General features: G+C 44.6%; 3 protein-coding genes across 3 annotated transcripts; 1 reads left to right on the forward strand and 2 right to left on the reverse strand.

Moving 5' to 3' along the window:
* Positions 1-920: 920 nt before the first annotated feature.
* LOC133905923 (methyl-CpG-binding domain-containing protein 11-like) lies at positions 921-6,031 on the reverse strand. The gene is made up of 3 exons (XM_062347735.1): positions 5,822-6,031; positions 2,064-2,205; positions 921-1,960 (listed from the first exon to the last, which is right to left on the reverse strand). Exons 1-3 carry the CDS (start codon positions 5,903-5,905, stop codon positions 1,296-1,298), a joined length of 891 nt encoding a protein of 296 aa, XP_062203719.1. The 5' UTR covers positions 5,906-6,031; the 3' UTR covers positions 921-1,295.
* A 13,565-nt stretch (positions 6,032-19,596) lies between these two features.
* Positions 19,597-20,163, forward strand: LOC133906201 (RING-H2 finger protein ATL70-like). The gene has a single exon (XM_062348021.1). The coding sequence runs from the start codon at positions 19,668-19,670 to the stop codon at positions 20,070-20,072; it is 405 nt and encodes a 134-aa protein (XP_062204005.1). The 5' UTR covers positions 19,597-19,667; the 3' UTR covers positions 20,073-20,163.
* Positions 20,164-20,310: 147 nt separating this feature from the next.
* Positions 20,311-24,838, reverse strand: LOC133906200 (methyl-CpG-binding domain-containing protein 11-like). Its single transcript, XM_062348020.1, has 3 exons — positions 24,654-24,838; positions 21,458-21,599; positions 20,311-21,353 (listed from the first exon to the last, which is right to left on the reverse strand). The coding sequence occupies exons 1-3, from the start codon at positions 24,735-24,737 to the stop codon at positions 20,680-20,682; spliced, it is 900 nt and encodes a 299-aa protein (XP_062204004.1). The 5' UTR covers positions 24,738-24,838; the 3' UTR covers positions 20,311-20,679.
* Positions 24,839-25,085: the final 247 nt, after the last annotated feature.

Consider the following 25,085-nt stretch of genomic DNA (forward strand, 5'->3'; position numbering starts at 1 on the left):
TGAATCGGTTATCCTTTCTTCTTTACAAACTAGATCCTTCTCTCTTTATATACCAGAGAGAGGGAAAACTTACAAGTGGGACCTAATTAGCAGACCCATGCATAGCTAGATGTTTAATTATTGGATCATATCATGGAGAATCGGGTGAGCCTAACTTATGCTAAGAGCTTTGAGTGCCAGTTCCGACTGTGGAACGCCTCCACACCTGCCTTCTCTAGCCGCCTGGCCCATCCTGTCGCCGTGCGCCGTAAGATCATCTTCCAAGCCATCCTGTCCTTGCGCCCCGCGAGTTTACCTGCAAAACCGTCCACTTGCCTGGTCGTTATGTAGATCCTGTCTCGTCAATTGTGCGGTGCTGCGTCGGTCCGTGAGGCCTCATTCATAGCATTTAATGCTACGGGACGGGATAATACCCAACCACACCGGTCATGACTTTGTTCACTGAGGTGTCTGGAGAAAGAAAACACTTGAGTAAATAGCAATAAATATGATTAGATGAGTTAGGTAAAGACCGGTCTAGCGACCAGCAAAGATTGATCGTATGATCTCATAATATCGCAAGAAAGCTAGTCGCGAGTTTAGACTTGATCGCACGATGAGCTAAGGTTAAAAAAATATTCATAATCGATCGTCATATCTTTTATAGGACTTGTTAGTTAGAACGTTCTCTTACTTAATACTCCAACAAAAGACTCCGCGAGGCCACTCTCAGGGCGCTGCCCAAGTTGGTGTTCGGCTGCGCGGTGTCGAGCGAGACGGCAATCGACGTGCTGCGTGGTGTGCCTGGGCGAGTACGCCGGCGGGGACGTGCTCCTATTGCTGCCCGGGTGCGCGCACGCCTTCCACCAGCGAGCCCTCACATATTCAACAGAAACATCACATCGCAAATGGCATCAGGTTCATCCGGCCTCACCGGTGGATGGTCAGGATGGGCATCCACAGCCAACCACCCTTAATTTTTTTCATAGATAACAACACCACATGCAACAGGTTATGCAGGTTTCAGAATACATAGCACAGGTACAAACATACAGGAGTATACATGTCCTAAGATTAATGTGCTTACAAAGTTAGGTATGTTGTGCCAGCAATGGCGGAGGCGCGGGGCGGCCTGCCTCCAGCGGCGGCAACACCAACCATACAAATAACTAAACGCAGAGCCTACTTATTGTCACCCAGCAGCGTCAGACTGCCTAATTAACATGCTTACTGGTCGATTTGACTGATTACACTGCAAATGCGAATGTTCCTAAGAAAGACATGGCACAGGAATGGTTTCAGGCTTTCTTCCAGCTTCAGGTGCACTTCACCACGGATGCACCAGGCGGCAGCTGCCCGTTGTTGACGGCGTTTGTCTGGCTGTCCTGGCTAGCACCTTTGTCTGTGGAGTTCTCTTCTTGAACAGCATCTGATTTGGTCTCAGACGCTGGGGCGGCAGCATCTGATTTGGTTTCAGGCGCTGGAGCAGCAGCAGCAGGCTCAGTGGGAGCAGGGACCGAGTTTTCAGCTGGGTTGCTTGCTGGAGGAGCAGCCTCAGGCTCAGCTGGCTTACCGTCGTCTTTCTTCTCCTCAGCCTCTTTCTTCTCTGCAGATGGTGCGGGAGGAGCTACATCAGATTCAGCTGGTTTTTCAGTTTCCTTCTTATCTTCCACTGCTGCTGGAGCAGGAGCATCAACCATGTCTGCAGCCTTCTCCGTGTCTTCAGTAGGGGCCTCCTTCGCCTCTTCGGCAGACTTCATCTCCACATCAGTGCCCTTTGCGGCTTCTTCACTAGGGGCCTCCTCCGCCTCCTTGCCAGTTTCAGCATCTTTGGCTTCTTCAGTTTCAGGAGCCTCCGTTTTCTCCCGCTTGCCCTTTCTGCCACTTGAGTTCCTGCTGCGTTTTGGGATCTTTTCACCTTCTGGACTATCAAATACCTTGACTTTCTCACTAATTCGAGCAGACCGCCTTGGAGTATCACCTGTTCACAAAGCATTTTAGAAGGAGCAGACAAGATCCACATTTCTGTTACAGCCAGGGAGATTTAAAGAAATAATTGAGGAAAAGTAGAGAAAGGTATCTACCAGTTCCCCAATCGAACTCAGAAGATGCAGGGCCTCCAGGGTGCGCCTTTAGATACTGGCTTAGTTGCCTCTTGTTCTTAATTTCCTCTCCAGTTGGTGAAACAAAAACAATTTCAAATCTCCCCCCTCTCTGGGGAGTAAACTGTAACATTAAGAAAAGAAGGATGTTAGTCCATACAATGAACATGCATATAAGTAATAAAAGAAATGCATGCGTATTAACAGCTCTTCAAAACTCCTTGCAAAAAGAAAAAAGAGTTGTTTCTCTGTAACATCAGAAAAAAGACACATCAACTTTCTGCTGGGAAAAATATTTGTGTGGAACAGTACAAACCTTGGATGCATAGCCATTAAATATTTGTGTGGAACAATACAAGTCTATCATCCATTCGAGAATTAAATATTGAAAAGCCAAGGCACCACTAACTGAGAAAATTGTCAGCTCAGGGCATCACTGAAAGAAACTCGGATGCATAGCCATTAACATAACTGGGAAAAAATGTAGTAATGTAATCATTATGAAGCAGAAGAAATTGGACTCAGCGGGGTCAGTAAAAGACAGAATGCTTGGACACAGTGGAATGCATACTTTCCAAATTACTGCTAAAATTACATGTTAATGAAAATCGTACCAAAGAAATTTAACACTGTCATCATATCACTATAAACAAAGAACAATTACACTAGTACATAAACGAGATAGTATCCGAGCTTTCGCTACACACTAAGCACATTCTATTACGCGCCTGTCTTGGCCACTATAATCAGAGCCATCTTCCTCTCACATGAACTAGATTGGAAGCAAGCTTACTGTAAGCAGCTACTAGCTAACGCTGTCACAGGATTACAGGATAACAGAAATCAAAAGCAGGAAGAACATAGATATCTAAAAATGAGCCATATAAAAGTTAGTGATCTTAAGAAGCTAAACGAGGATTCTATTATTGTGGCATCACTGTCAAAGGCAACTGAAACCTGACCAACAATTTAGCTAAAGTGATCAGATTCATAATTTGCCATACATCGATTTGAAGGAACCCAACTCAAATTCGGCAAGGAAAAAACTTTCAAGCCATATTTTTGTAATCCCCTGCAACTTAGCATAAAGAACTATGCCTACTCCATGCACCCAGGACATATCAGATGCTACCTTAATCAGTTAATTGCATGTCTCCAGCAATAAAACAGAATCACCAGCCAGATAGATTTAGGTGAATATGAGTGCGATATTTTAGGGATATCCTGGCAGAGACGAAGTGCCACCGGAATAACTTTTAGTTACTAACAGCTTGCCTCTGCACAGTATTGAGAAATGAACAGACAAAAACAGCGTTTTCACAGTCAATAAAAATTGTTCACTAGCAAAATAAGTTTCCTAAAATGTTATCAACAAAAGAACGACCTTTTTAGATGAGAAAATCAAAGCCTTAGAAAACTTCGGAGGAGGGTAGACTTAATTGTGGATATTTAATAACCTTATGCAAACTTCAAAGAAGGGTATGCACTTGTGCCCACTAAAGATACAATGCTATCAAGGATACGTTGCTAATTTTTTAAGTAAGATCACATTATATAGAAAGAATATATTTTTTTGAAACAGAACAGTAAACTGCAAAACCACAGAAAATATGGACCCCCCCCCCCCCCCGGCGGACAAATAAAACAAATTGACGTAATAACCGACAAGAGCCAACCTAGCCGCTAATTTAGCAACCATGCCACATGTCCGGGTTGCTGTGTGGCCAATCGATTGTGCCCTAACCGCCCTAGAACAAGATAAACTTGCGTATAATTAAGAGCACAACCAAATAACAAAAGTAGGCAACAGACAAAGTAGGGCGTCGCCCTAAACAACCAAATTAATGTGCATAACACAAGGAATCATAGGTTGAATTCTCAATTCACAAGCAACTGTTTTCAAGTTCCATTACTCTGTTTAGATAATTCCAACACAAAACTTTATGTAACATTCAAACATCGCTTTTACTCAGCAAAAAATATAAATAAATAGCTAGACCCCAAGCTACATCCAGTGTCTGAGCTATTCAATGCTTCCTTGCAATAAACACAAAATACTCCAACCGTCAACAACATGGAAAGGTCCAATAACACAATCATCCAACTGTGAACATTATCAATCATCATTGTCCAGCTAAAATAGAAACCAATCATGTAGACTACACAGTACAAACAATTCTCGGGCTATTAAGCACATTTGGCATGTTTCTGTTATCCAGTTGAAAACATAGATACTGAAACCACCATAAATACATCAGATAAAGAACTAATAACTGCGTAAACTCAAAGCTTAGATCTTCTTGAGACTTCCAGATGGTGTTCATGAGATACTAGAAATGGTAAAGGCAAGAAAACATAAAATCTGAGCAGATGAGTTACTTTTGAGCACTCCAAACACTTAATAGCTCATACCAATGCTCTGTTCTGTTACATCATGCTTTTATTTCTTGCTTGACTCAGCACAACAGGTATCCCATTTTCAAGTTTTGGCACTAGTCACAGAAAAATCAAACCCAATAACCAAGAAATGATCAGATACACTAAAGCACAAATCATGAAATCAACATTAAATCAGAAATGGATAGGCTAAAATCCTGTTACCAGTAATGTCCACAGCTCCAAACTGCAGAACATTCCCCATCCCAGCTTCACAACAAATACACTACTTGCAGCAACAAAAGTAAAGTCAACCGCCTGAATCTGAACTAAAAGCTGAAACATTTCAAGCTAAACAAAGCACTGGGATCTCTAACCTATCATAAAAATAATATACATTGAATTAGAAATGGGTAGGCTAAGACCTAACTACACCTAATTGCAGGTTTGCGACAGCTCCGAGCTGCAGAACATCTCCCATTCTGGCTTAGCAACAAATACACTAATATGAGCAAACAAAGTAAAGTCAACAGCCTGAATCCAAGCTAAAAGCTCAAGCATTTCCCAGCCAAGCCACACCCAAACATAGCCCTGGAATCTCTAAGCTATCATCAAATAATCAACATCGAATCAGAAATGAGTAGGCTAAAACGCTATGACCCCTTAACTGCAACAGCTCCGAGCTGCAGAACATTCCCCATTCCAACTTCAAATTCACTACTGCGAGCAAACAAAGTAAAATTAACCACCTGAATCGAAGCTGAAAGCTCGAGCATTTCCTATTCAAGTCAGACCCAAACAAAGCACTGGAATCTTAGGACTGAAGCATTCAACATATCCTACAGAGCAGCATGCCCCGGTCAAACTTGGGAATCTTCCCCTGGGGCAGGCCGACAAGCCCTAGCTGAACCTAATCGAGCTCCCAGACACATAATTCTCACTGTAATCACCGACACAGGCGTAATTCACCAACCATGACTAGCCACCGAGGCAGTTATGCGTGCTCCAACAATAGCAGACAGCTCGAACACTCCTTGCCGAGCTCACGCCGCACCTACTCCCAGCTCCAATCGAGATCCAGGACCACACGAGCGGACCGGTAACAGCAACCCCGGCCGACTCGCGCGTTGGTCAGCGCAACCTCTGAAACCCTAGAACCCCAAAACGGAAGGTCTTCAACTACAAACCCCGAACCCTAAAACCCGCCCGGAATTTGCGCTCGGCCACCGGAACTCCGCGCCCCCGAACCCTACCAACGGGAGAATTCCGCCCCCACAGCCACGAATTCGACGCAATCGAAGCATAACAGAGCGAACCAAACCAAACCAAAGCGACGCAATCAAACACCGCCTTGTGATCCCCACCTTCTTGGTCCACCCCTCGGGCGCGGGCATCTCCACGGACAGCACCTCCTCCGCCGGCGCCTGCTGCTCGCTGGCCGTCGCCATGGGGGTGGTTTCGAGTTTCCGGTTCCCGCTCTCGCTGTCACGCTCGTCTCGTTCGGAGGATTTCGCTCGCTCGCTCGGGGAAGGGGATAACGGCTCAGGCAAGGGGATACCCGCCGACGTGTGGGCCTGCCTGACTTGTGGATCGTCCTTGGCTCGCCTGTCTGGGGTTGGGGTTAATTAATTTTTTTTTCACTCTAACGGATGATACACTCTAACTATCCTTTTAAGATGATATGCTAAAATACCATATTGACTCAAAGAACCTCACTTATATGCCATTTTAAGGAATTTTTCCCAACCACATAGCAATTTTCTTTTTTCCGGCCCATGTCCCCTGGATTATCATAGGAAATGACCACTCTACCCTTTTCTCTCTCATCTCTACCTCATCTTCCGTCTTGGTGGCCACATCCCCATCCCGGCGACACCGCGAAGGTCATGGCCACTTCGGTGGCGCTGTTCTTCTTGGTGTCCGCCTCGACACCCGCCGTCGTGTCAGTGGGCACCATTTCTGGCAATTCGGTCGGGGGTGCGGAGGCTTTAGGAGCAGGGGCCACCGCTAGCACGTCACTGATCGGTCCGACCACCGGTGCAGGGGATGTGTCGGTGACATCGGAATCAGGGGTTCCCGAGGCCCGAAGCCAGGACAGCAGAGTGCCACGTGCCGTCCTCCCTCGGGGATTATCTCCCCGAGGTCTGAGAAGACTAAGTTTCGAGAGAGGGTGCTTGGGGTCATGAACAGTGGTCCCCGAGTACCCGAGTTCCTCGATGACCCGAGAAGGCCAAGTTCCGGGATAGGATGCTCGGGACCATGAACAGTGGTCCCCGAGCACCCGAATCCCCTGATGGCAAGAGAAGTCAGTTCCGGGAGAGGGTGCTCGGGGCTATGAACAGTGGTCCTTGAGCACCCGAGTTCCCCGAGGACCCGAGCAGTCAAGTTCCGGGAGAGGGCGCTCGGGGCCATGAACAGTGGTCCCCGAGCACCCGAGTTCCCCGAGGACCAGGAAAGGGCATATCCGGGAGAGAGTGCTCGGAGCTGTGAACAGTAGTCCCCGAGCACTCACAGTTCCCCGAGGGCCTGAGAAGTCCTTCGCTAGTGGTCCCCACAAGGGTTCAACGGTGAGGTGTCAATTAGTGAGACCGATGCTGTATTTAAGAGGACGCGTGGCCTGTCACCTCCAACCACTCCCCCCATGCCTGCTGTCAGTCCCTGCCACGGTCTGGCAGAGAGGCTTGGGGACATTTAATGCGCGAGTCCCATCGCGCGTCATCCGGCGCGTCTCGGGATAACGTTGCAGGGCTCGAGGCGTAACGCCTGCCGCCCTGCTGTGTCAGGCTCGCTCTGACCGGGCGGGCACGCGGGGCTGCTCGGTGGCTGCCTGGTGGGCCCTCCTTGCTGCACCCGCTGAAAAGCGGAATGATCACGACAGGACCGAACGGGGGCGCGTTTTCAACCCTCCCCGTCACCTCAAGCAGCAGCCCATGATGGTTGTTTTTCATTTATGGCGCCTTGGAACTCGCGCCATCCTTTCTGGGCACGCTACCTGCCCTGACAGGGTATAAAAGAGGGGCGGGCTCCCCGGGGAAGGAGGACCGAACACACGAAACGAACTCTGGACAACGACGATTGAAGAAGCACGAAGCTCTAGACTTAGACAAACATCCTTGTAACACGAGAGATCCCAGAGAGACATTCCCTGAGCATTTATAGCATACACACAGGAGTAGGGTATTACGCTCCGTGTGGCCCGAACCTGTCTAAAATCCCCTGAGCATTTATCTCCTCCTGCATCCGATTATCTACTCCACCTGTTTCTCATTTACTCATATTTATTTCACGTACGATGTGGACTCAGAATCATCCCCCCGGCCGAATCTCAAAGGGGGTCCCTCCGGATCCCCGCTTGTGGAGTTCATCCTCCGACAGGATGGCACGCCGCCGAAGAGCTCAAGTGGGAGAAGCACGCTATCCACCGCGTGGACGACCATCGGGGTGTCGTTGAACGGGCAGTGAGGTGGGGCCGATCTAGTGGGGCTGGAGCGACGGGCTACCCCTCGCGCGTGCGTGGGGAGAAGGTGACGGAAAAGGAGGAATCGTTAGCGGGACTCGTCATCCTCAACTGCTGCTCGTCGTTCAGCAGGTGGGGGTCGGCGGCCTCGAGGCTGGCGTCGCGGACGAGGCCACGCCTTGGACCGGCGCTGGCGACGTGGGCTATGGATGCGGTGCGGCACCGGAGGCGACCCTAATCGCAGTGGTGGCGGTTGCAATGGTCACGAGGAGCAGGAGGGGGGAGTTAATTGGAGCGAGAGCAGTAGCAATGGTGGAGAGTGACCTGGTCCGATCGCACCGTGGCGCTAGTGTGAGCGATCGAGGGGTAGAAACATCCTTTCCCCCTTAGTTTCCACATCAGCAGGTGCAAAAAGAAAAAGAAAAAAAATACCAAATGATAGGGAAAAAGGCCTCAAAATGGCAAATGAGCAATGTTTAGTGAGACATAGATGGCATTTTAGCACATCATCTCAAGAGTGCCTTTTGGAAATGCCATTGGCTATAGTGGCAAAAAAATAACTAACCCGTCTTGGGGCTGCCATGCCACCACGTGGCAACCTCACGACTCATAGAGGGGAGGGGGAAGGAAGGAGCAGTAGGGCGGCCCTGTGCGTGCGGGGCACGTGACGAGCGCCCGAGGGGTGAATGGGCAACATGTGGATGTGCGTCTTGTGAGTTTTTTATATTTTATATTTTTAAATAAAAAATATAAATATATGATTCTGTTTTGAAAAATTTTAAATCTAGACTCTTGTTGCCCGTTAAACGGACGACAGGTTGCCATGACGTGCCAGTGTGGACACGCATGACTACCTATACGTATGAAAACTACCCGCAGGCATCATGGTATCCCTTAAACTACCTGCAGACATAGGGTTATTATCCTGCGAGAGGCTCAAACCTGTCTAAATCTCCGTATTTTGATGCTTGATTCGGCAAGAGGTGATATCTCCTATATACATCACATATTTGTAAGATCCACGATTCACCGACCGCCGACAATATATTTGACATTGCAATGCTGATGGAACGATTGCTTGGAATCATATGTCGTAATGTTGAAGATGAAGAATGAATTGGATGTAGGATAGTAACATAGTATAATAACATGTTCCTAGTATATGATACAAACAACGTAGTATGTAAAGTACTCACTAAATGTGTCCCCGCATCGAGACGATCCCCCTATGCTCATAAGGTATTGACACCATGCGGCTCCGTGCTCTCACGTGGTGCACTGAGTACGTGAGCAGATCGGGGTGGGGCGACTGTCCGCGAAGAACGACCGCTGGGAGCTGGTATCGCATAGTCCTCCTTGGCCTGCTGTGTGCCTACGGGAGGTGCGCCACCTGGTTGGGAGAGCCCGATCGCACCCTACATAGGACCAGAGCCGAGGAAGGTGTCAAAACCAGCAGAGATGTTCGTGGTACCCTCCCTAATTACCTACTCTAGGTACTCCATCGTTGCATGTATGTCATCGTAATCCTCGATCTCTACATGTGGTTTACAAAGCAAAACATGGTAGCACAATTGTGAATGTGAAAGTACTGGAGTACATAATGTATTTTTGACAGAGGTACTTAGCTCTCCAGGTGTAGGACCGAGAATAGTGCCTAGAGGAGGATGAATAGACATCTCAACCAATTTCTTCCAAAAAAAAATGGCCTTTTCCTATTTTTCTAACCCAACACACTTCAAAACAAAGAGCGGAAACAACATAAATAAGAGAAACAAGTCGCAATAAAAATCTCCAAGGAAAGCGTGGCTCTCATGGATGAAATTGAACACTAGGTCCATTGGAAACCAAATCATGTGTCATCGCACACAAATGCTTGCAATTTGAGAAAGAAACACTTAAACCGAAGGAGATAATCAACGAGTGAAGAAACTCTTCAAATTGATGATTTAGAGGTAAAGGAATTCAACCAATTCTGAATATGAATTTTATGCCTCTAGCAACAAGAAGAGCAACTTTAACAAGATGGAAAATTTCAGCTTTCAAATAAAAAAGAAAAATACAACAAAAACTGAGAAACTTGCAACCAAGCAAGAGAACCAATAGAGGAAAACTAGAAGAATATGAATACAATCACAAGAGCAAACATAGACTTCATTTATTGCATAGGAATACCCTATTTTCGATATATTACAAAGTATTTTTGCATACAAAAGCTCTCACCTAATACATAGGCTAAGCACTCATCTCTCCCTCTACTAAAACCCTAGCACACAACTCTCAAATGGATGGTTTAAAGGGCTCAACCATCCATCTCTCTATTTATAGCCTAGACTCTTTGACCCTTAAGTTCCCTAGATCGTTCCCAAAATGCTCATCTCTTCTAATATACTCCTACCTACTACCGAAGACATTTTCATCCATCTTTTTTCTCGTCCATCGGATGGTCATGGCGCCTTCATGACTTAGCTTCGACTCGATGCAAGCTTCGTGATGATGCTATGTGCACTCCTCTTTCCTACGGTTTTGAGGTCAAACTGTGAAACCGACTTGCACGCTTCTCAAAGCATTACCACCACTTGCTTACACCTTAAGTAAGTGATCCGATATCAATATGTGTACTCTGTCTTAGGATCTTGACCGCTGGTTAGTCTCTCCCGCTCCCAATCCCTCATGCCGCCATATCACTTGCACCGGCATCTCTTTCGCTTGACTTTATTAACACGTTATATTTATCCGTCCTCTCACGCTTTGCTTGATCTCCATGTGGAGCTAGAATCACCCTTGACTCCGCCCCGACCTCCTTGATCATCCGGCACCAAGCAGCTCACTTAGCCCCGATCATCCCACCGTTGACCACCAAGTTGTATTCATCACCTACACATCATAAGACAAGCAAACACATATCTCTAACTCCATTATAAATTAGTCAAAATTAAAATTCTCAGTTGAAAGTACATCACAGAAAAATCATGATCACCGGACCATCCGAGGTGTATTGACCTCTGATCAAGTACAATTCTGCACGACCTATACCTTAAGAGGTTCCATCAGGAGAAACATCTTTCTCCTTGTTTCAGCACCAAGTACCAGTGGCAACATTTCTTGCAACCAGCTAGACGCTTCATCGTGACCTTCAATGATTTATTCCTCCTCTACCATCTTGACAAACTGGACGTCAATCTATTGAGATGCTGGATACTATAAGTATTACTAATCGTGATCTATGCTTAATGAACCACCTAACTCATTGATACGTTCATTCATCTACATTACTCTTATGTGTAGACTTATGATTCAAGAAGCGAGAAGAGAGAATCCGAGAATTGGATTCCTCGACCCACAGATCGTATGTGGGTCAACAATCACTTGGTCTCCAGGGGAGGTTGAGAAATACGTCGCGGAGTCCATGGTTGCCCTCTGTGGATTGAAGGACCTAATTCTTCTACCGTACAACTACCGAGACCATTGGATGCTAGTTTGTATCTTTACACACAATCAACACTGCATATACCTCGACTCGGTGTACTACAACAAAGAGAGGTATTCAGATCTGACATACTTGTTGACAAGGGCGTTCACAAAGTATGTTTCGATGGCCGGGATTGTACGGAAAGATAAACCCTCGGCGAGCCACCAAAATAAGTTTCCGGTAATAATTCCTCCATCACATATCAAGTTACCATTATAATATGCATTCCATACAACTAAGTGTACCGTGCACAAATTTCTGCAATGTCACAGGCAGCCGCAAGGCACCAACCTCTGTAGGTTCTATGTTGCCCAGTATATGATGCGAATCATTTGCTCTAGTCCACCAGTATATCCGTTGGTTAGTGTAATTATAGTATATTAAAATGCATTTTTCATCGTTGTGTCTAACTATTTTAAGTTTCTTCTACAGACATATAAATTTACTACAAATAACCTTTCGAAGGACGCTCTCATGTATATTCAAAAAGGGCTCGTCAGTTTTATACTTGGGGAGATCATAAAGGAGACTGGGGAATTTTATGATCCTAAAAAATTTATTAATCAAGGTTTGTAATCTCAACAAAGGCCGATCAGTTCAATATATTGAAAATGAAGAAAATGAACTCATTACTTTCATTTAATTCACTGTGCTATAGCTAATTTGTTGGTTTATATATTGTCAGGCACTGGGTTCATGGAAGAATGAAGAGTGAAGAATGGTACGCAAATGTCATGAGGCTATGTAATATTGACTTTGTGACTTTGTAACGTAGCGAGGCTTTGTAAATGTGTGACTTTGTGATATATATATGGATTACATTTAGTAATATATTGATTTTGTATTGTATTTTGTAATGTTGTTGGGCCATTGTAATATTGTTGTGTTTTTGTTGTTGATATGTCAGTTACATTCGGTAATATATGGATTATGTAATACGAAAATACATATGGTGTTAGGAATACAACCGTCTGTACAAATATTTTTTTACAACGGCCTCTATTATATAGTACAAACGGCTCAAAATTTTAATCGTTTGTACTGCTGCTATATCACAGATGGCTCGAAGTTTCGAGCCGTCTATGATATAACATAAGTACAGACGGCTCTTCTTTGGAGCCGTTTGTACTATTGCTATATCACAGATGGCTCGTGACTACGACCGTCTGTACAAAAGATTTGTACAGATGGTTCAAAACCCATCTGTACAAATCTGATTTATACAGACTCTTTTCCACAGACGGTTCAAAAAATCATCCTGCACGGGGTTTTCGAACCATCTATAAAAATAATTTCTGTAGTAGTGCACCAAGAGATGAGGAGAAAACCTCATTTATTACCCCGTTCGGGTTTACTGCTATATTAAAATGCCTTTCGGTTTGAAGAATGCCAGCGCCACATACCAACGAGGAATGCAGATAACACTCTATGATCAGATCGGCAAGAACATAGAGGCCTACGTCGATGATCTCGTTATCAAAACCAAAAAGAAGGAATATCTCATCTCCGACCTACAAGAAATATTCAACAACCTACACAAGAATCGAGTCATGCTAAATCCAGAAAAGTGTGCATTTGGAGTCGATGCGGGGAATTGCTTGGATATCTAGTGTCTTATCGGGGAATAAAAGTCAATCCTAAAAAGACCAAAGTATTGAAGAGATGCTACCTTCCAAGTCAGTATGAGAAGTTCAAAGACTAATCGGATGCATGGCAACCCTTAGTCTGTTTATTTCCTGGCGCAGAGATCGGGGACTTCCCTTCTTCAAATTGTTAAGACAACATGATAAGTTTGAGTGGTCAAAAGAAGCAGATGAGGCATTCAACAATTTAAAGATATATCTTTCTCCCCCCCCCCCCATGTTAGTCGCTCCCAACCCTAATGAAGATTTACTCTTATACATCGTGGCTGCACCACGAGCTATAAGTGGGGTATTAGTGGCGGAAAGGGAACTGCAGGGCAAATGAGAGAAGAGCCAGCGACCGGTGTACTACATTAGTGAAGTACTCTGCAAGTACATAAGCTATTATATGTGGTATTGATGGCTTCTTGTAAGTTATAACATTACTTTTACACTCACAAAATCACCATATCATCAATATTCCCATTATGCGAGATCTTGCACAACATATATATAATCGGCCAAATTGCCAAGTGGTCAGTTGAACTAGGAGAATTTGATGTACATTTCGTACCTCGAACAATAATTAAGTCACAAGCACTTGCTGACTTCGTGGTCGAATGGACAGAACCAGATGAACCTCAGGATGACTGCAGGAATCTATCGGATGTATGGACTTTATTCTTCAAGGCACGGGGGCTCGGATTATACTGATCTCTCCAACAGTAGAGAGCCTACAATATGCGTTGCAGATCGATTTCCCAGTTACAAATAACGTAGCCGAATATGAGGGTCTTCTCGCTAGACCCCGAGTAGGTTATGCTCTTGGCATCCGCCGCATGCTTGTAAAAAGGGATTCACAGTTGTTGTTGAAGTAAGTTAGCAAAGAGTATCAAACCTCGGATAAGACCATGACAAACTACCTCGCGGAGGTGAGAAAGCTAGAGAAGAAGTTCGTTGGACTCGAGGTGAAGTATATCCTAAGGAATGATAACTGCCTCACCGATAGTCTTACCAGCACGGTATCCTCATGGTCTCTAGGACAACGCACGACTTTCATAGAGAAACTATCGAAGTCGTCTATGAAACCATCAGAGAACGTAGCCAAGTGAGTGATGGTCTACGAGACCAATAACTAGATCGGGGGCTCACTAGGGATTGACGCCTCAAAAGGAGTCACGGGAGGACTCATGGCTCAGCTCGAAAGTGAAGTTTTTGTGGATCACCGCAATCCGCAAGTAGTTTCAAGATCGAGTTGTGCCAAGAAATTTATCATAAAAAGCATTATGACAAGATTCGGTGTCCCAAATAGAATCATCATCGACAACGGTACTCAATTCTCTAGCGCGGTGTTTATCCATTACTGCTAGGAACTTGGCACTAACAGTCTGCTTCGGGTCTGTGGCAAATCCACAAAGCAACAGACAGGTTGAGCGGGCAAATGGCCTAGTACTTCAGAGAATCAAAACCCACGTTTTCAACCGTTTATCTGCCTACGCTAAAGCCTAGGATTCTGAATTGCCTAAAGTACTCTGGGCACTTCAAACAACGTCTAGTGGGGCGATGGGTGACACGTCTTTCTTCCTAGTCTGCGAGGCTGAAGCAATATTGCCATGCGAACTAAATATCAAATCTCCCCGGGTCGAGTTATACGTTGATAAGGATGAAATCCCGAAAAGACAAGATGACCTTAATGCTCTCAAAGAAAAAAGGACACAAGTGTTGATGAGATCTGCACGGTACCAACAAGCTCTCCGATGTTACCACGACCAGAACATCCATAAAAGATATTTCGAACCTGGATCTGGTTCTACGACTCGTATAAAGCCAGAAAAACAGCAACAAGTTATCTCTGAAGTGGGAATGTCCCTATAGGGTGGTCGAATCTAATCAACCAGGGTCGTATATGATTGTTATGGAGGATGGTCAAGTCCTTAAAAACTCTTGAAATATCGACCAACTCCGTAAGTTCTATGTGTAAGTACTTAGAATATATTTATTTTTTTGTAATATTAGTTATCATATTATTAATATATATCTTTGCGCTTATCTTTGAATGAATACCTTTAAAAATTGACATAAGCAGTAATTCAGGAGCTTATACCCATGTGCGCACTCGGTTTTTGGACTGCCCATCCAGAAATCATTCCCCAATAGACAGTCGAGGGCTTCATACATATTAGAATTACAAAACTTATAGTGCATATCTTTTTTCTAGAAGGGAATGTTTTTTCTTTTAGGGATTGCAGAGGACCTTATCCGATCTCCGAGTGCTTGAAAACTCAGACGTTTTCTGCTTGGAATCAAGCCTAAGGTTGTCGCGACAAACATCCCGATAAGAAATTCGACAAACCTCAAAACTTCCCGAAAGAGATGTCGGACACTTGTTAAAATTTCCTTGTACTCAAAAGAAGGATTACAGTCATACAAATGTATTCTAGTAGAATTAGGAATCTTCAATTTAACAATGATTTTCTAAGCTCTTTTACAGATAAGCTAATGGAGAGATGATTAAAAAAAAAGTCCTAAAAAGAGCTATCCGGGGAAGAGGAATGAGAGACTCATTGAACCTGCCCAGTGAGAGGTTGAGGTCAATGGTGCCCTAACTCCCGGCTGAACTCACCGGTGTCACAGCTCAAGATCATCAATATCTCCGACGATGATGATTTGGACTCTCCACCGTGGGTTGCTGCTCTATGACCATGGCTTAGGTAAGGGATTAACTCCAAACCACCATTGTCGAAGTTGCTGTCTTGGCTACTCCTTCAGGCCATCCTCAACAGAATAACACGAGGAAGGAGAGGATGAAGCAGCGGGCATCTTGCCGTCTTTTTAACGGATATGCCGTCGGACGCCTCCTTCTTCTCCGCCTCAACCGCTGCTTCTTCCTCCTCTATTTCCGCCTCCAAAAGATCTTATTCCACCTCATCTTAGACCTAAGGCGCTGGGGGCTTGCCGTCTTTAACAGGGACGCTACAAGTTGCAACCCTTTCTTCAACCTCCTCATCGGAGGAGACATCGATGACATCCACCATTGAACCAGACTTTGTGGGAGACAATGGAGGAGTGAAGGGTGTGTACTCAGGGGAAGAAGGTGAGTAGTTGGGAGAAGAGGGCGTATACTCAGGAGTAGAATCCATGATCGAACTTGAGTGTGGTGCAACTGAGAACCAACGTCCGAAGGTTTGTATAAACCAATAGATCAGGAGGCGAGATGCCTCACATACCAAGCTTTAACTCCGGACGCAGCTGTGTTATGAGTCACGAGCGCCCAAGTGATGCTTGGCCATCAAAGCTACGTCTTTTCAGCTGATCGACATGGACAGAGAGGCGGACTCTGGTGCAGTCATTTACCCATTGAGTTTTCCAGGGCATGAGAGCAGTCGAAAGGATGGAGCAATGATCCTTTCACATTCATGACAGAGAATCTTTTTTACCACCACGTAAATTTTCCGCTGCCATGGTTCAACTTTCGAGCCTAGCCAGCGACGAGTCTTATCTCCCTTGTACTTAGTAAGGATGGGATAATTTTTTAGGACAATTAGAGAATCTACCCGGATAGAATACCTTCTCAAAAACTCTCTTGAGAACTCGAAGGCGTTCAAAATTCTGAGTAGGTGATCTTAAAGACCTAGGAAATCTGGTTAGATATTTTATCCTAATCGGATGTCCGAGTTTACTCGATGATATGGTCGGACAAAAAGCTTATCTTTGTTGGCTATACACATGAAACGTCGAAGCCTCATTTCACGTACTGATGAGGGGCTTGACAATGAATAATAGATAGTCACCATATCTGGATACCCCAGGGTGTCCCGTAATCATCGGAGCATATCTTTATCTATGATAAGGGGATCCTTGAAATAAATGAAACTACTCGCAAGTACCTAAGGCGGGCCCGTATCTGGGAAGATCTATCTCTAAAAATAGAAAGGAAGAGTCCAGATGACGTACGACACCCTCATATATACGAAACGGAAGAACTCTATGAAGGACAAACCAGAACAAGTCATCTCAAGTGATACAAGTTCCACAAGTCTATACAAGTCAACAGAAGCCAAGAAAGAAATCGTCAACTAGCTTTATATCTATCTAGACTAGCTACACCATCTTATAACAGGTTCAAATTAATACAAAACAAACAACATATAGGGTTATTATCCCTAAAGAAACTTGAACCTACCTAAAAACTCATATGTGTTTCTCTTATGATTCATAATTTGTCTATTCAAATCATCCATCAAGATGTACAGCTCAACAAGTTTGTTAAATCGGCGTTTTACTAATCATACACAAATTGAAATTAGACTGGACAATTTGCATTATGTTAGGTCGTTATGGTTTATTATATTATGCGTGTCTGTAGTATAAAACTGTAGAGCTGAAACTAGTTAGAGACCAGTTGCTGGTCACCTTCAGCATGTACCGAGGGTGATCTGAATATTTTGAATTTAAATTTTAAGCAAAGGACTGAACCAAGATAATGCACGCATGCATCACTGGTGGTCAATGCATGTACGGTTGAATGTGGCACAAACTGTAGGAGGTCAGAGAAAATCTGTCTGAAAAGAAGGGAAATATTCGTCCAAAAAGTAGAAAAATTTGAGAAGAACAGTTCAAAAGGTCACGAGTGGCCCAGGCCCAAGGAAAATGAGAACCACGTAGCCGTTGGGTAACCACACCAATCCTAATTTTCATGTACCGCCAGTAAGAGATTACACTCCTTGATGCGAGTACGGAGTTCCACTTGAAAAAATAACGTCAATTATGCCGAGTGAGTGACTGAGTGGTCTTTCGACCGAATGAGTAAGTACATAATCGAGGAGCAGCACCATTAAACTTTTACGGTTTGGGTGAGTTTCTCTATCTAAGACTATCTATAAGACTATGTCCAACGAATTTCTTTCGTAATCTAGAATCCTTTTATAAATGAATTTTCGTTTTCTTCAGCGTTTCAACGATTTTTCTTCATAATTTCTTTCACGAAGGGATTCCTAAGGTTATTCACTTTAGCACGGGATTCTCTTTCCTTTCCTTTTACGAATCTCTTTAAAGAGAAATTATTGAAGATGAGGAAAAACAAAAAAAAAAGGAACAGAGAAAGAAATCAGAAATAAAGAGAAAATGTTTGGAGATGGTCTAAGATCAGAAAGAAACAAATCGCATGGTAGACAATACGAACCTTGTGAAGCCACCAGGGTGGTTGTGAAGGGGTGTCGGAAAGGGAGATGGCCAAGGATGGTGAGACAAAAGGAGAGCGGACAACAACACATGCATGATTTGTATTGCTAGTAAAATAAGAGGTAAGAGAAGGGAGCTACCATCTTTCTTGCACAATAGTTATAAATGTTTTCTAGTACATAGAAATTAAAAAAAAAAGATAAAATCTAAAAATTGTATGTGCGTACTTTAGTCTTATAGCATGTACATATATTTTGCTTTGAAAGTATACAAAATTGCTTGCGAGTTTGAATCAATTTGCTTTTTTTGAAATTTACTTGCAACAAAATTGTACATAAATGGTTCTCTTTTTTATTGAAAATATGTTGTAGCTAGATCTAATATTACCTTTGAATGATTCTAATTTGTTCACAAAGTTTGTTGAACACCTAATCTAAATTGCCTTAAATTGTTTTTTAAATTACTCATTGATCCATTCTAATTTGCTTAGGATTTTTCATAAAATTGTTTATATAACTGTATTAAGAGGCAGACAAGCAGATGAATTTTTTATCAAATATTTTATCGGTTTTGGTCACAGATAACTGTTGTAAGTTCAGATGTAAAGAAGTCTAAAAATAAAATAAAATACTCAAGCTCAGATTTATTATATTAAAAATAGATGTGCATGTCATAAATCTAAAGCACGCATGTACAGTTTTTAAATAAGTCTTAAAAAATATCCCTACACACTTATAAGAATACATGCATTCTGAACGTGGACAAGGTCTTGTTCTTTCTGAAGAGTCAAAGAGCAAGTGAAAAAGTAACGACCCATATGCATGTTTGAGTTTTGTACCGGACTAGTCAGCGAGCGGGTGAAGATTTTGAGAATAAGTTGTAACCGAGAAGCTGCAAAATCAACCTCTGTATTCCCCTGAGAACTACATATGTGCTTACAAATTTCACTCTACAAAGTCAGACAAATTAATAGTGGCGGAGCTTGAACAAAGAAAAGAAAAGAGGAGGGCTAATCTAGCATGAGCTCAGATTCAGAGGCCAGATTAGCAATTTGTCGGTACTTAATAGTAAAATTAAATGCTTCTTCAATAAATTCTCAAGATTAAGAAGGTCATGGCCCACTTTGGCCCTACTAACCTCCGCCACTGCAAATTAATAACAAAAGCATCCTCTTACGTATTCCTCCAACGTGAAGAAACTTTTTTTTTTTTTTGCGATGTTGTTCATGAAGAATCTTGCTTTAAAGCTATGACTGTCCGAAACTTAACATGTCCTAAACCCAGAAACTATTCTCCGTTCAGTCGCTTGACGACCACATCACTGTCACTCGGTTGCTTCTTCCCGGACAGCTTGGCAGGCTTCATGTCCCAGCTGCCATGAACCCCATCCACACAAGCAACCACTGATCAGGTCACGCAATGAAACTCCAGTCCAGCATCGCCAGATAGCTCCTTTGTCGCGGCGCCGCGCCGGCTACCCGGATGGTGAAGCTGGAGGTCGGCTTCGCCGTAGTCAGCGTCCTGGCCGTCGTCACCGTGGCCTTCCTGCTCCGCGCGTGCTCCCGCAGGGCCGCGCCCGCGCCCGCGCACCGAAGGGATCAGGAGCGCGGCCGTCGCACGGCCACGGCGGACGTCGAGGCGGGGCTCCACGAGGCCGCGCTCAGGGCGCTGCCCAAGTTGGTGTACGGCGAGGCGGTGGCGAGCGGGACGGCGATCGACGCGTCGACGTGCTGCGCGGTGTGCCTGGGCGAGTACGCCGGCGGGGACGTGCTCCGGGTGCTGCCCGAGTGCGCGCACGCCTTCCACCAGCGCTGCATCGACCGGTGGCTGCGCCTGCGCCCGACGTGCCCCGTCTGCCGCTCGCCGCCGGTGCCCGGCCCTGCTTGATCGATTGTTAGTTCTCAGGGAGAGCCGGGGTGCAGACTGTAAAGTACAAGCATTGTAGCATATGAAATGGAAGGGCAAGTGCAAAAGAAAAGATGAACCCATATGTCTCCAGCCGCGTGCTACCTCACATATTCAACAGAAACATCACATCGCAAATGGCATCAGGTTCATCCGGCCTCACCGGTGGATGATCAGGATGGGCATCCACAGCCAACCACCCTTAATTTTTTTTCATAGATTTCTTTTGGATAAAGGAAGCTTTATTATCACATCAAATAGATACAGTCATGAGTACACTCACGGTTTCTACATAACTAAAATACACATAGCCAAAAACAAGATAAATGTCCTAAGATTAATGTGCTTACAAAGTTAGGTACACGGAAGATGACAATGGATACATGTTGTGCCAGCAATGGCGGAGGCAGCATCAGCGGCGGTGACACCAACCATACAAATAACTAAATGCAAAGCCTACTTACCGACTGTCACCCAGCAGCGTCAGACTGGTTAATTAACATGCTTACCGGTCGATTTGACTGATTACAATGCGAAATGTTCCTAAGAGAGACATGGCGCGGGAATGGTTTCAGGCTTTCTCCCAGCTTCAGGTGCACTTCACCACGGATGCACCAGGCGGCAGCTGCCCGTTGTTGACGGCATTTGTCTGGCTGTCCTGGCTAGCACCTTTGTCTGTGGAGTTCTCTACTTGAACAGCACCTGATTTGGTCTCAGACGCTGGAGCGGCAGCATCTGATTTGGTTTCAGGAGGCACTGGAGCAGCAGCAGCAGCAGCAGCAGGCTCAGTGGAAGCAGGGACCGAGTTTTCAGCTGGGTTGCTTGCTGGAGGAGCAGCCTCAGACTTAGCTGGCTTACCATGGTCTTTCTTCTCCTCAGCCTCTTTCTTATCCGATGGCGCAGGAGGAGCTACATCAGATTCAGCTGGTTTTTCAGTTTCCTTCTTATCTTCCACTGCTGCTGGAGCAGGAGCATCAACCTTGTCTGCAGCCTTCTCCGTGTCTTCAATAGGGGCCTCCTTCGTCTCTTCAGCAGACTTCATCTCCACATCAGTGCCCTTTGCGGCTTCTTCACTAGGGGCCTCCTCCGCCAACTTGCCAGTTTCAGCATCTTTGGCTTCTTCAGTTTCAGGAGCCTCCATTTTCTCCCACTTGCCCCTTCTGCCACTTGAGTTCCTGCTGCGCTTTGGGATCTTTTCACCTTCTGGACTATCAAATACCTTGACTTTCTCACTAATTCGAGCAGACCGCCTTGGGGTATCACCTGTTCACAAAGCATTTTAGAAGCAGCAGACGAGATCCACATTTCTATTACAGCCAAGAGAGATTTAAATAAATAATTGAGGAAAAGTAGAGAAAGGTATGTACCAGTTCCCCAATCGAACTCAGAAGATGCAGGGCCTCCAGGGTGTGCCTTTAGATACTGGCTTAATTGCCTCTTGTTCTTAATTTCCTCTCCAGTTGGTGAAACAAAAACAATTTCAAATCTCCCCCCTCTCTGGGGAGTAAACTGCAACATTAAGAAAAGAAGGACGTTAGTCCATACAATGAACATGCATATAAGTAATAAAAGAAATGCATGCCTATTAACAGCTCTTCGAAACTCCTTGCAAAAAGAGAAAAAAAAAGGGTTGTTTCTCTGTAACATCAGAAAAACGACACATCAACTTGCTGCCAGGAAAAATATTGTGGCATCACTATCAAAGGCAACTGAAACCTGACCAACAATTTAGCTAAAGTGACCAGATTCATAATTTGTCATACACCCATTCGGAGGAACATAACTCAAGTTCGGCAAGAAAAATAAAACTTTCAAGCCATATTTTTGTAATCCCCTGCAACTTAGCATAAAGAACTATGCCTGCTCCATGCACCCAGGACATATCAGATGCTACCTTAATTGCATGTCTCTAGCAATAAAACAAAATCACCAGCCAGATAGATTTTATGTTAATATGAGTGTGATATTTTAGGGATATCCTGGAAGAGATGAAGTGCCACCGGAATAAATTTTAGTTACTAACAGCTTGCCTCTGCACAGTATTATGAAATGAACAGACAAAAACAGCTTTTTCAAAGTTAATAAAAATTGATCACTAGCAAAATAAGTTTCCTAAAATGTTATCAACAAAAGAACGACCTTTTTAGATGACAGAATGAAAGCCTTAGAAAACTTCGAAGGATGGTAGACTTAATTATGGATATTTAATAACCCTTATGTAAACTTCAAAGAAGGGTATGCACTTGTGCCCACTAAAGATACAATGCTATCAAGGATACGTTGCTAATTTTTTAAGTAAGATCACTTTGTATAGAAAGATTTTTTTTTTAAAACAGAACAGTAATCTGCAAAAACGACAGAAAATATGGAAACATACACAAAATAATGCTAGACGCTTGAGCATAACATCTTCTGGTGCTAGAAAACATCCCCTCCCCCCCTAGATACATGGACACATAAAAAACAATTTGACACAACAACCAACAAGAGCCAATCTAGCCGCTAATTTAGCAACCATGCCACATGTCCAGTTGCTGTGGCCAATCGATTGTGCCCTAACCGCCCTAGAACAAGATAAATATGCGTATAATTAATAGCACAACCAAATTACTAAAGTAGGCAACAGACAAACAAGTAGGACAACACCCTAAACATCCAAATTTATGTGCATAACACAAGGAATCATAGGTTGAATTCTCAATTCACAAGAAACTTTTTTCAAGTTCCATTACTCTGTTTAGATAATTCCAACACAAAACTTATGTAACATTTAAACGTCGCTTTTACTCAGCAAAAAATATAAATAAATAGCTAGACCCCAAGCTACATACAGTGTCTGAGCTATTCAATGCTTCCTTGCAATAAACACAAAATACTACAACTGTCAACAACATGGAAAGGTCCAATAACACAACCGTCCAACTGTGAACATTATCAATCATCATTGTCCAGCTAAAATAGAAACCAATCATGTAGACAACACAGTACAAACAATTCTCGGGCTATTAAGCACATTTGGCATGTTTCTGTTATCCAGTTGAAAACATAGATACTGAAACCACCATAAATACATCTGATAAAGAACTAATAACTGCGTAAACTCAAAGCTTAGACCTTCTCGAGACTTCCAGATGGTGTTCATGAGATACTAGAAATGGTAAAGGCAAGAAAACATAAACATCTGAGCAGATGAGTTACTTTTGAGCACTCCAAACACTTAATAGCTCATACCAATGCTCTGTTCTGTTACATCATGCTTTTATTTCTTGCATGACTCAGCACAACAGGTATCCCATTTTAAAGTTTTGGCACTAGTCACAGAAAAATCAAACCCAATAACCAAGATATGACCAGATACACTAAAGCACAAATCATGAAATAATCAACATCAAATCAGAAATGGATAGGCTAAAACCCTGTTACCAGTAATGTCCACAGCTCAAAACTGCAGAACATTCCCCATCCCAGCTTCACAACAAATACACTACTTGCAGCAACAAAAGTAAAGCCAACCACCTGAATCTGAACTAAAAGCTGAAACATGTCAAGCTAAACAAAGCACTGGGATCTCTAACCTATCATAAAAATAATAAACATTGAATTAGAAATGGGTAGGCTAAGACCCAACCACACCTAATTGCAGGTTTGCGACAGCTCCGAGCTGCAGGGCATCTCCCATTCCGGCTTAGCAACAAATACACTAATATGAGCAAACAAAGTAAAGTCAACAGCCTGAATCCAAGCTAAAAGCTCAAGCATTTCCCAGCCAAGCCACACCCAAACATAGCCCTGGAATCTCTAAGCTACCATCAAATAATCAACATCAAATCAGAAATGAGTAGGCTAAAACGCTATGACCCCTTAACTGCAACAGCTCCAAGCTGCAGAACATTCCCCATTCCAGCTTCACGACAAATTCACTACTGCGAGCAAACAAAGTAAAATTAACCACCTGAATCGAAGCTGAAAGCTCGAGCATTTCCTATTCAAGTCAGACCCAAACAAAGCACTGGAATCTTAGGACTGAAGCATTCAACATATCCTACAGAGCAGCATGCCCCGGTCAAATTTGGGAATCTTCCCCTGGGGCAGGCCGACAAGCCCTAGCTGAATCTAATCGAGCTCCCAGACACATAATTCTCACTGTAATCACCCGACACAGGCATAATTCACCAACCATGACTAGCTACCGAGGTAGTTATGCGTGCTCCAACAATAGCAGTCAGCTCGAACACTCCTCGCCGAGCTCACGCCGCGCCTACTCCCAGCTCCAATCGAGATCCAGGACCACACGAGCGGACCGGTAACAGCAACCCCGGCCGACTCGCGCGTTGGCCAGCGCAACCTCTGAAACCCTAGAACCCCAAAACGGAAGGTCTTCAACTACAAACCCCGAACCCTAAAACCCGCCCGGAATTTGCGTTCGGCCACCGGAACTCCGCGCCCCCGAACCCCACCAACGGGAGAATTCCGCCCCCACAGCCACGAATTCGACGCAATCGAAGCATAACAGAGCGAACCAAACCAAAGCGACGCAATCAAACACCGCCTTGTGATCCCCACCTTCTTGGTCCACCCCTCGGGCGCGGGCATCTCCACGGACAGCATCTCCTCCGCCGGCGCCTGCTGCTCGGCGGCCGTCGCCATGGGGGTGGTTTCGAGTTTCCGGTTCCCGCTCTCGCTGTCACGCTCGTCTCGTTTGGAGGTGGGGAGAAAACGATGGGATTTCGCTCGCTCGCGATGGGAAGAGGGAAACGGCTCAGGCAAGGGGACCCGCCGACGTCGAACAGTGAGTGGACGTGGTCCATGCGCTGGTAGGCAGTGAGTGAGAGAGAGGTCCATGGACCTAGTGTAGGGAGGAACTGGAACGTCCTTGGCTTGCCTGTCTTCAGGGTCATGCCACCACGTGGCAACCTTGTGACTTGGAGAGAGGAGGGGTAGGGCTGGCAATGGATCCGAACGGATCGGGTTCTTATGGGTTTTACACTTGGTGAG

This window comes from Phragmites australis, chromosome 23, assembly GCF_958298935.1.
Source record: "Phragmites australis chromosome 23, lpPhrAust1.1, whole genome shotgun sequence".
NCBI classification, from domain to species: domain Eukaryota; kingdom Viridiplantae; phylum Streptophyta; class Magnoliopsida; order Poales; family Poaceae; genus Phragmites; species Phragmites australis.